Source organism: Cinclus cinclus, chromosome 2, assembly GCF_963662255.1.
Source record: "Cinclus cinclus chromosome 2, bCinCin1.1, whole genome shotgun sequence".
Classification (NCBI taxonomy): Eukaryota; Metazoa; Chordata; class Aves; order Passeriformes; family Cinclidae; genus Cinclus; species Cinclus cinclus.
Window position 1 is genome coordinate 100,372,427 of NC_085047.1, and position 11,817 is coordinate 100,384,243.

Here is an 11,817-nt window from a genome sequence, read left to right on the forward strand (position 1 = left end):
ATTTATGCTACTTTGCTTGCAAAACACTAGTTCACCTCGTTCTCCCTCCCCTAAAATGAAAACATTCATTATATTATATATAAAACTTGAAATTAAACAAGAAATTTTCATTAATTGTGTTTGCAAAATTTAGAGACAGAAGCCTTTCTTTACTAAAGAAAAGGTGGATTTTAAATTTTTTTTTTAGCAAACCACTCACCTTTACTGACTGTATAATCTTTAATATTAAAGTAGTTTTTGAAAAATTTCAATTCTAATTATAGATATTTCAAGCCAGGAAAATATTCAAGCTCACAACATGTTTAAATTATGTTACTCTTTCAGTTGGATAATGTTCAATTCCTACTTGAAAAGGGCGAAGCCGCATTAACTACCATTTCATTATTGCATTAACAACAGTTCACTTGCTGTTCTTACAGACTGTGTAAGTAAATCACTCATGCTTCAAAGATTTTTCTGCTGTTTATTGGAGACAGAATATACTATTAAATACAGGTTTCCAAAACAAACCTAAATTTGTCCATTGGAAACCCTCACCAAAGACAACAATGACAAATTTCTCTTCCATTAATTAAAGTGTCTATTTATAGTCCAAGGTCTGTTTTACATAAGGCATGAGGGTTCAAATGAGAGCAAAAGCAAACCCCAGTGAGCAGGAAAATCACTGTTAAGAGAGGCAGGAATGGGGTGAACACCACTGTCACACGCAGAATGAAGGGTCCTGCTGGAATGTCATCTTGCAGTAGGATTGGTCAGAGACTGCTTCTGTTTTTGGTTAAACATCTTGGTGAATATTTAGGAAAAACTATATTTAAACCAAATTCTGGGAAGTATTTGATCTATACTTCAGGTAGGATTGAGGTGAGAAGGTGACAATTTTACATCACCTTCTGCTCCTCTGACGTCTGAATTAAGAAGAAGTGGGAATGTCATCTGGCATAGGTGAGCTGAGATCCACAGCTTTTCAGGCTGTAAGAAATCAGAGGAGTTTGCTAGCATCCTGTGATATCACCTTCCAAACACAGCTTTTCTAAGATGAGGAGATCTCATCCATTTTCTTATTCCTTACGCAAAAAAGGCCTTTATCATCCCTGCTGCTCCTCTTTGTATTTTATCTATTTCTGCTATGTCTTCACTAGGCTTGAATGACTAGAAATACTTCTTGTGTCCAAAAACTGATCACACTGTGAGTAGATAAAATGGCAGAATGACATTTTCTGTTTTGTTGCCTATTCCCTGACTGCTGTTTAGCAGAGGACTAATATAGAGTAATTTATGTGGTAATTTCCCAAACTCAGAAACAAGGAAAAAAACAAAAACCATTCTGATCCCTCTACCATCTATGCAATTAGGGTTATCTTCTGCAATGTTTAACCTTGCACTTATCAACCTTGTATTTAATAACTGCTATTTTGTTACTTAGTCACTCATCTTTTAGAATCCTTCTGGAAGACCTGGTTTAGCTTTGTCTGCTTTGAATATCCCGTTTCACCCGTGCACCTTCCCCTGGCAACCTTTGCCCCAGCTTATTTATAACTCCGTCCTCTGGGTGGCTCTCACACAGATTCTTGGAGATTCCCTCCAGTGAATCCCCCAGTTATGAAATTGATCTTTTACTCCTAAACTCCATTACTGCCTTTTAATCTACGAAAGGACCTTCCCTCTCATCTCCTCACAATTGAATTGAATTGAATTGAGTTTTGTAAGAGGCTTCTGTGAGGAACCAAAGGGGATTTGAAAGTCCAAATACGCTTCTCAGCTGAACTATCTTTGTCCACATACTCAGTGACTCCAGAGAACTGAAAGCATGTAAGCACGACTGTCTGCAAAACCACACCATGAATTATGTAAAGTACTGAGAGATGGGAGGTGTCTCAAAGTGAAAAAGATGATTTAAGAATGAAATCTCCAAAGATATTTTGGTGTCCATTCCCTAATGATTCCATTTTGCATTCAAGTCTGAATTGATTCTGGGTTTCTAACTCTGTGCTTATGAATACCAAAAGGAAAATTTTTCTGATGTTCTCTATCCTATACCTAAAATTAATTCTCTGCGTCCTTGAAGTTTAATTAAACCAGATAGTCTTTTAAATACTTTTTCCATATATTGGAAAAAGAGTAGCAAAATTAAAAGAATAAATCACATCAGAAAGTAAATTAAATACACTGTTTGAAGCCAGCCACTCTCTCATTTTCCTCATTGTTTAAACTGAGTCAATGCTGGCAATAAGCATTTAAAAGTGGTGAGGACCAAGCACTTCAAAATGCATTGTACAGAAAGCTGAGCATGGAAGGAATTGAATGAGCTAGATATTCTAAAGTGTTTTCCCCATTTCTGATTGCTTTGGTGTAAAACTGGTAGTATGAAATACATTCTAGCTCTGATGGAGTAGAAATAAAAGCTTTTCAAAAATGAATAATGATAAAAGAAAACCATTTCAGAAGTACTATCCCCATTTATTTGTTGCTTACTCTAAAGCTAAGTCAAGAGAATTTAATGCCATCAGTTTGTAAAGCACAAAAAAAAAATCACTAAATTAATAAAGGGTAATTAAAAATGAGAAAAACATCTAATTCTTGTTAAATGAAAATTTTTTAAACCAATACATAAGCCTGTTCATTATGACATCATAGGACAATAGTCACAAATTTAAGTTGTTGAAAAACCATCTATAGAAAATATTATAGAAAGTATAGAAAGTATTTGCCCTAATATCAGGAAATATAATTAGTTTTCAATGGATATTTCTTCTAGAATACTCAGGGTGTGAATATCTGAAAGCAAACTATCAAAAGAACACTTTCCTCTTGCTATTATTTTCTTTTCTGTTTCTCATCCTAGTTTATGACCCTTTTTCCTATGCCTTAATCAAGGACAGATGGAGTTGTGACTCTATATTATGTAACACCTAATTTTACATCCCTTCAGAAAGATAAATAATAATAAGATAAATAATAAGTTCAGTGGCAGTGAATTCTGCCATTCCAGTTGATGTCCAGTGGCTTCCAGCCGCTCTTTGATTTTGGTTTTAAAATCTGTAAGCACATAAATAGCCTGGGATCTATACAAGTGAGATCCTGTCAAGTATAAAATTAATATGTTTTAAGTGTAGTCTGATTGAAATCATGATAGAGACGTTTGGAAAGTCGTTTGGTCTATTTTTATCAGTGACTAAGCTAGTGAACAGGTTGAAGACTGTCAGTTGATGAGTGTCCATGGTAGATATGTCAGAGGGTATTGAACTGCATATGACCTTGAGAATGAAGAGTGACTCTGCAGCCTCACCAGAAGGTACCCAAGGTAAGTTGTGCAGTAGTTCACCAGCTCTCTAGGTCAAAGGAAGACATATCCACTGCTTAAGGGAAAGCACTTAAGGTCAGCTCTTCATCTTGCATTTCGAATTATAATTTTACAATAGGTTCTTTATCAAAGGGTATAAATTTGTTTTTCTTTCTCTGTGACTATTCCCCCAAGTCCTTTATATATAACAGGATGCTGGAAGATTATCTGAAATGTTGAATTGCAGTTTTGTTATAAGATTATGGTGGTTTAATTACAGATTTTTTTAACTACATCCATTATGCTAAAGTAAATCAGATGGGGGATTTTATTATTCCCAAGGCCAAATATCAGCACGTGACTCATGATGGCAGTGTGTAACATCAGTCCCCAGTGGAACAGATTTGTCTGGGAGAAATCTTTTTGGTATGATCCACCCCAGAGTGAGCTAACCCACAAGCAGCATGGACAATGAACTTCCAGAACTTGGGTTTACTCCCCAGCTCCCCTCAGCAGTGTGGAGGAAGCTTTTCTGTCCCCTCTGCTTCATTTTGGGTAGAACCAGTTCAGGGGCTCAGAGGGCCAAAACGACACAGGCCCACTTGTGCAGTCTCATGGCAGAAGTATCCTCTTAGCACATACATGTGGGTCTTGATATCTCCAGGGTTTCATTGTCAACTTTCAACACTATTGCCCAGTTTCATGAAAAGGGCAGAGATCTCACCACCCTAAGGTTTTTCAGGTGATGTCTGGTCAGGTAGGAGAGCTCTGATGGGGTGAGGTCTTGCCTGTGAGACCTGTCAGGGCTCAGAGTGCAGGCACATTCCTGACTGCAAAGCTCCTTTGGCTCCTGGAGGATTTTACTGTCAAGAATTCTGTAGAGGAGATGAATCCCTCTGCAATTAGTCCTGTGACAGCCCCCTGGAATCTCCTTTGAGATAAGAAAAACTAGTTGTTTAGAATGACTCATGTTAGCAAAATGCAAGGTCTTCTTCCTATCTTTTTAGAATATTATTGGTTAGGTTTGGTTCTTTATAATTGGTTGTCCCAAACAAAGAAAGATAATGTAGTTGGCCAAAATGTGTTAACCCTCTTTTCCATTGGTTTACTTGTGATCCCCCTAAACCCTATAAAAGTACATGTGTGATCTCCCATCTTTGGATTTGTAGCCTGACCCCTTCATGGACTACAATAAAACTTGTGAAAAAAAAGTCTGAGCTGCTCTCCTGGTCTTTTTATACCAGCTGGAAACTACAGGTTTCTGTGAGAAGCTAAGTGCCTGAAAGGCCAGCGCTCACAAACCTTGTAACTTCCCCCCGCCCAACAACAACAACTGGGCAGGGAACACAAGAAAAAGTTACAGAATCCCATGGTGGTTATGGAGCTGAGGCATCTCCAGGACTGGAGGTGGGGCTGTAAAGGCTCCGGCTTTCCTTGCTTCTTGTGGCACTTAAATGATCCCAACAACTACAGCTTGGGCGTCTCTTGTGCTGTGTTTGTGTAAACGCATAGTATCAGGCAAGGGAGCAAGTGGGTACAGCAAGACAATGCTATTCTCCTAATAGATTATTTAGTCTTTGAAAAAGGCTTTTCTGATAAAAACTAAAAACCCTTACATAAACACACTTTATTTTTTTTTTCCCCTGCAACCAGCAAACATCTCCATGTTGGGAAAACAGTAACAAACCAATCCAGACATTAATTAGGGAGAAGGAGACTGTTCAAGCAGAGAGTGAAACTGAGCATGTATCACTCATGCCCCAGGTGAATGCTATATCTCTTGTACCCAGGGTAAATCCTCTCTGCTGCAGTCCTAAAGAAAAAACTAACATGGGGACTGGACATGCTTCCCTCTGGCTTTTGTGAGAAAGAAGTGGTGCAGGCAATACTGCCTGGGGTGGAGGAGGGGGGGAGCAGAGCTCTAAATCCCATTGGGAATAAGTGGCTCCTTACACTTAAGGGTTGGGTGCTGAATACCTAAAAGAATTTGATTTAAACATCCCTGTCTCTAATCTCAGATGACTTCCCACTCAAGTTGCTACAGTGTAAACTCAAAAGGAAGGCAGTGACATTGAAGATGAATTGCTCAGCCCCGTGTGACAAAGCTGTGATCCACCAGGGCACAGTGGAAGTCAGGACTCTCCAAGCTTGTGTTGAGCTCAGTACTTTTTTTTCTTCCCACAGATCTCTCAGGAGCAACAGAAATTAAATTTTTTAAAAATGAATGAAGTACATATGGCAACACAGCTGCTGAAAATCTGTTACCCTTTTTAATCACCTCTCATGTCCTGGGTATGCATTCTATCCTTCAAACTCAGTAAAATGAAAAACACTGAGAGGGAGGCATCTCCCTGTACTATTGGGGGACTTGGTAGTGTTATTAAATCATTAAGTCATGCAAAAGAAGCCTTCCTAATAAGGATATCCAGAACTCAGGTCTCTGTGGGCTCATCTTTAAAATACTTTACCTACTTAAAATCACTAGGACAAGCAGAGTTTTCACAGAGGTACTGCAAACTGCAAATAAAATTGAAAAAGGAGAGGACCATCTTTTTTTTTTCTTAATGATGGTGAACTTCTGATATGAAAAGGTTTTACACCCTGGATAAGTGCTCAAACAGCCTTGCAATGATTCAATTTTCCACCTGTGTATGGATACACTGTATACTCGACCTTCATGCTGAAGTGACAGGGTCTTCAAAACACTCTTTACTGCCTACCCTTCTTCTGTAAGCATTCAATGCCATAAGCAGTCAGAGTGACTATTTCTCATTTGGTAGCCTTGAATCACACTACTGGTTATTCACCTTTGCATGTCAGCTCCAAGGTAAGGAGAGCAAGTTGTGTAATATATTCAATTCCTTCCTGGAGCTGGGGAGTGAGAAAAATGCTGCTATTGAAAGAGGTTCTTCTGTGAAGGAGCAGTGATTTATATCCTGAATACATGCAAATTATCCTCTCTTCCCACCCCCAAGTTCAGCCAATATGCTCATTATTCAATATCTTGCTACTGTGATGCTTTTTTTTTCTTGCAGTTTTTGATTTTCTGTTATGTTCAAAGGTTGTGGTTTGGTAAGAGATATGAGGGAGTATTTCCAGTGAGGGATTGGGCTCATTATCAGCCCAAGAAGTGGTCATTTTCAGTCAACAATGAAGCATCTGTCGGTCAAAGAAAAGGTCTTTAACTAGAACAAGCTCCCAAACTTAGAATTTATCCCTGCTGGAATAAAAGAGAATAGAGCTGCTTTGTCTGTTGGTTTTGAATCCTTCATGGAGAGCTGCCAGTGACTGTTAACTTGTATTATTGTTCTATCAGACAGGAAAAACATCAGGGAGAATTTACCAGCACAGTCACAAGCCTTTCATCACACAGCTATTATAGTGACGAAGTTCAGTGGTAGTTACTCACCTCTCCAAAAACAAATATCATCCACTCAGACAAGAGAGAATGGATTTGCTGCAGGGTGATGCTACATTAGCTCATTCTACTGCACCTGACTCCCAGCTACCACTAAATCCAAGTGGCCAGTACACTTTGAAGTACTGATTGTCAGAGCACTCCTGTGAGCAAGGAGGGACCATGATCTAACCCTGTTTTGTAGGCTTGAGATGGAGCTGTAAGGCTGCTGTGGGCTTGAGCCCTGGAAACACACCGAGATGAACTTGGGCCCCTGGATCTCTGGGTCATTCGATTCAGCCTGGCTGGAGCAGACATCCTGCTACCAACCTGACCCTGTTTCCTCCCCACAGAAAGATCAAGGAGAGCAATATAAACCTATGGAGTCAAACTTCTTCCCTACAGGGCTGGGGTACAGCTCAGGGCATTTGATTTAGACATAGCTAGAAAAATTAAAGCTCAGATTCACAAGCACTGGAAATCATCTGACTTCCACATATTTTTACATGGGTTTTAACTTCTTGTTTGTCTTCAACATCTGGATTTTTTGTAACCAGGTAATTTGCTGAGGTGCTTTGGAGGGGTGCGCCTCAACTACTCAACCACATGGCAAGCTCAATAGACAGGTGATTGTGTGTCTTATTTCTCCTCTTTATCTTCCAGGAAGATGAAGTTGCTCGTGACAGTCGATTCAATTTCAGTGGCTATGGAATGGGCCACTGCCTCCAAGTCAAAGATGGCACAGCAGTCAAGGCTACGCCACCCAACCCGCCTCCAGCACCACCAAAGGATTCAGATTCCATCAAAAAGAAGTTTGTTGACCGTGCAAAAAGGATTGATACAATATCCCGTGCTGCGTTCCCACTCGCCTTCCTCATTTTCAACATATTTTACTGGATTACATACAAAATCATACGGCATGAGGACATTCACAAGAAATAGGCAACTCTGGTTCACCAGGACTTAGCCAAAGTGATTCACATGTAAATAAACAGTGAAATGTCTTTCTGTCATATGGACTAAGGATTTCTTCCCCACTCCCCCAGAACACTGGAGAAAAAATTTGCAGAGGAAAAGAAGTGTAGAAGGAAAAGTGATTCCATGAAAAAATACGCTGTGATACCAGAAAAGAGGCTCCCCCTATGTACTCCTAGTGTATTTTTTGAGATTCAGCATTGATCAGACATCTACAACTGGGGCTAAATTTGACCCAGCTTTATCACCAAGATATTACCTTTCAGAAAAAAGAGAATCAGAAAACAAACAATTCTCCTGAAACATCTATCAAGAGACTGTGGTGGCTACAGTACAGTGAGTTATAAGAGGACCAAAAATTTTCAGGATAATGTTGCCTTTCTATTTGAAACAAGTCTACTGAGCTACATTCCATGACCATGTCTGTAGGTAGTGGTTTCACCAAGGAGTCCTTTTGTGGGTTGTAAATTATTTCTACTGATAGGGGAGAGGGAAAAAAAAAAAAGGAAAAAATAATTTATACTTTACTATCCTTGTGGATGTGCATTTTAATATTATCTTGCTTTACTAGAATTGTAATTTTGGGGTTGAACTTGTGTGTCATGTGATTTATTTGATAGTTGACACTCCAAAACCAGTGAAACTGCCCAGTTTATTTCTGTTGGGAGACAGTGCACTTACTTAATTTTATTTCTGCTGATTTTACATGCAACTTGAGGTGCCAAACTGTATTTTACCTATTGTGCTACCCTGTACCACACTACTTAGTAAGAACTTGTTTCCTCAAAGGTGTAGCTCAGTTTAGCATTGAGTTTCTATTATTGCTCTCATTGTAGCTGCAGTCAATAGCTCTATAAGTAAACACAACTCGTTTACAGACCTCTAATTTGTATCTTTACTCAAAGTGGCTATCATTTTAAATATCATTAATTAACCTAAGAATTTTAAAACTGTACTGTGATTTTCAGAACCTGTTACCTTTTGGTGCCGGATCTGCGTTATTCAAATCCTTGCTACATGTTTTAAAGTAGAAAATTTAAAAAAAATTAAAAAAAATAAGAAAAAAAAAGATGGTATTTTTGCTTACATGGAAGAAGACAACCTGTAACATAAGATGAGTAAAACATTAAAAATTTTACACTTGCTGTAAAAGGGTTTATTAAAAAAGGTATTTGTTCAATTTCAATAAAGCTAAATGTGGTACTAAGATTTCTTCACTCTTTTCTTCATTTACAGCAGCAGCAGCAGGGCTGTTCGTGCCACAGCCCAGCTCTTCCACTGCTCTGTCAGCAGAAAGAGGGTGAAAAGCAGCCTTCTGCTTATGTGACTTAGCATGACAAATTTTTCTATCTATCCTGCAGCAAAGGGACTATTGCAGCCTCTGGGAGTACGTCAAGGACTGTCAGAAGTGTGTCTGGGATATGATGGGAACATTTGTATGTGCTGAGCCAGGCCTGGCTCAGGATGCTGCTCTCCTCTCACACCATCCCTGCACAGCAGGAAATACAACTTCACATGTGCTGTGCCTGGCTTGGGAATGTCCTGAACTTTCTTCTGGCTTTCTTACAGCTTCACCACTTTGGTGAGCTGACGGGCAGGATGAGATGGCCTGTGCCAGGTTCCTCTTGTAGACATGGGAATGACCAATAGTTTAAAAGCAAATACAAAACTGCATTCAGTTTTCTGCCCTTCCCTTGTGAGGCCCAAACACACACACACTGTAGCAGCCCAATACAGACATTTTTTCTCACTCCCCTAATGAGATGTGGTACTGAGACATACTGAACCTTCAGCACCTCTCACTCTGCTTTTGCTCCTGGACCAGCTGCTGCTGAGAGTATACAGCCTGTCTGAGCCTGTATTTGTGTGTTTATGTGTCTATGTTCCCATCTCTTCCCACATGGCTGCCTGTAGTACCAGACTTTGTTCCTCCCCAGAACAGGGGAAGGAATCCGGAGGTTGTGACAACTCTGATTACTGGACAATAAATTGGTTACAAAAATCCAGTCATGCATTTTATCTTCCCATACTCTCCTCAGCATTGTAGACTCTTCTGTTGCATACACCTCTGATGGAACTGGCAACATCATCTCTACCTTGTTGAGACTGTGGATCCAGATGTGACTGATAGCCCAAGAAAGGGTAACAAGAACTCAGAACAACTGTCCCAATTATTCTGCTTTGAAAAACAAACTTTTGAAGAAAATTCAAGTATCATAATATTTGCAATTTTTATAGTACCAGATTTGTTTTTTTTCCCCCCTTTTTAAAGTGGAACAGTATTTAATTATAGATAATGTACTAGAAGAAAACCCCAGCACAATCTTAGTACCATGAATTGCAGTAGGGTGAGGGCAGCTAGCTGTAAACCATGTTGGTATGGGAAGTTAGGAGCCTTCACTGATACATAAACATTCAGGCCTCACTTTTACTAACCCCTTATTCCAAAAACATGCTCATGTTCAAATGAAGGTGTAATGCCAGCATTAATCAGGACTAAACCTCAGTGCTCAGATGTGTTGCAGAGACTGTCATGAATGTCAGAGCCTATTGCTCACAGCTGCCCCAAATGACTCAATGCCTCAAACCACTGCAATAGGAATGCAAACCTGCTCCCACCTGATTGATATCTTTATGTTCCTTTCTGTGGTGAAGCTCATGTGCCTCCAGCATGCACGCCACAAATTCAACTGCACTCTTTGCAGTGCCTGGCTATTAGCATTTATTAAATAGTTCACTAAAACATCTTGCTGATCAGAACTGAGGCTTGCTGACAGTATCCATGGGAAGATTGCTCTGCTGTTGCCTTCTAGATAAACTTTGGTCCAGTCATAAGAATCATCTGCACACAAAATCTGAATAGGTCTCTCTCTCTCCCTCTCTGTCTGGAAGACAGAATTTATGGCTACATGACAATTAGTCAATTAGTCATGAATATTGAAATTATCTAATTAAATTTTGGAAAGAAACAATGTATGCAAATGGACAATGCCCACTAAGCACACCAATTAGGAATGGCCACATGATACAGAAGAGTTGCCATGTGCTGGCTAGTGGCCTGTGAAACCTCTGACACAGAGATGGTTTGATACTGGCCATCTATTAAAGAGCCTTCTCTCTAAGAACATGGTTAGCACCAGAAACTGGTTGAGAAACAGCCTGCAGATAAAACATCAGTTAACAAAGATGGCAGGACACAACTTCCCTAAACAAAATCTCAGTAGGGTTAACAGAGAAAAAAAGACTCAAAAAATGATCACCTTGCACATAGGGAAGCAGCAGAATTAAATAGTGAAGCAGTTTTATTTCAAGACACCATTGCAAGAGGAAAAGGAATGGCTTAGAAAATAACTTCCAGATAAATAGCCTTTATGAAACAGGAGACACATCAGAATGGAAGGAAAGAAACCCAGGATTAATTCTGAAGAGATTTTACATGTATCAGAAAGCCTGCATACTATTATTCTAGATGGTAAAATAAAATTAAGCCCTAGGGCATTTAAACTACTTGAATTTAGTTATAAGACAATTATGATGACTTCTACTTTTCCAAGACAGCTTTAAAAACTTTAAGCATGTCTTTAAAGGATGCAACAACAGGTCAGGTTATTGGCATCTTGTTGCTACAGGCTGTCCTGAGTGATTCAGTAGGGAAATGTTTAGTCATCTCTCACCAGATAGATGCTGTCAGGTGCTATGATAAAGCCTGACTGGTAAAAGAGATCTTAAAAAAAAATATTATACATTAGGAGGAAAGTGGGAAACAAAAAAAAAAAAAAAAAAAAAAAACCAAACAAAAAAACAAACAGTGCAATATGAAATGAGATCTCTCTTTGTCACTCTTTCCTGGTTTTTTTCTCTCCATATTTCTTTAGATGGCAGAGCCATCACTTGTGATGTACTGAATTAAATGTGGTGTAGCAATAGAGGCTTTTGGACTATCCAATATGAGATATCAGCATATCATAACTGCTGGAGGACAACTCCATTTGGGATATACAGTGACTCTGGGGTCAGATTTTTTCACGTGCTACAGAGATGAGGAGTAAGAGTGAACCTCCTCCACAGACACTGAGATTCTCTCACTTTGATTCCTTTTTTGCTTGGCATGAGATGCTGAAAGCAATAGGAAAAAGCTGATGGAAAAATAATATTTGTCTACTGC

The 11,817-nt window shown here is 39.2% G+C and overlaps 1 protein-coding gene across 2 annotated transcripts in view; it reads left to right on the top strand.

Moving 5' to 3' along the window:
* Positions 1–7,619, top strand: part of GLRA2 (glycine receptor alpha 2) — a 123,154-nt gene extending 115,535 nt beyond the window's left edge. For both annotated transcript variants that reach the window (XM_062515121.1, XM_062515122.1), the window contains exon 9: positions 7,341–7,619. In XM_062515121.1, the coding sequence (XP_062371105.1) occupies positions 7,341–7,619 (279 nt within the window). The remainder of the gene's footprint in view (positions 1–7,340) is intronic.
* The last annotated feature ends 4,198 nt before the right edge of the window (positions 7,620–11,817 follow it).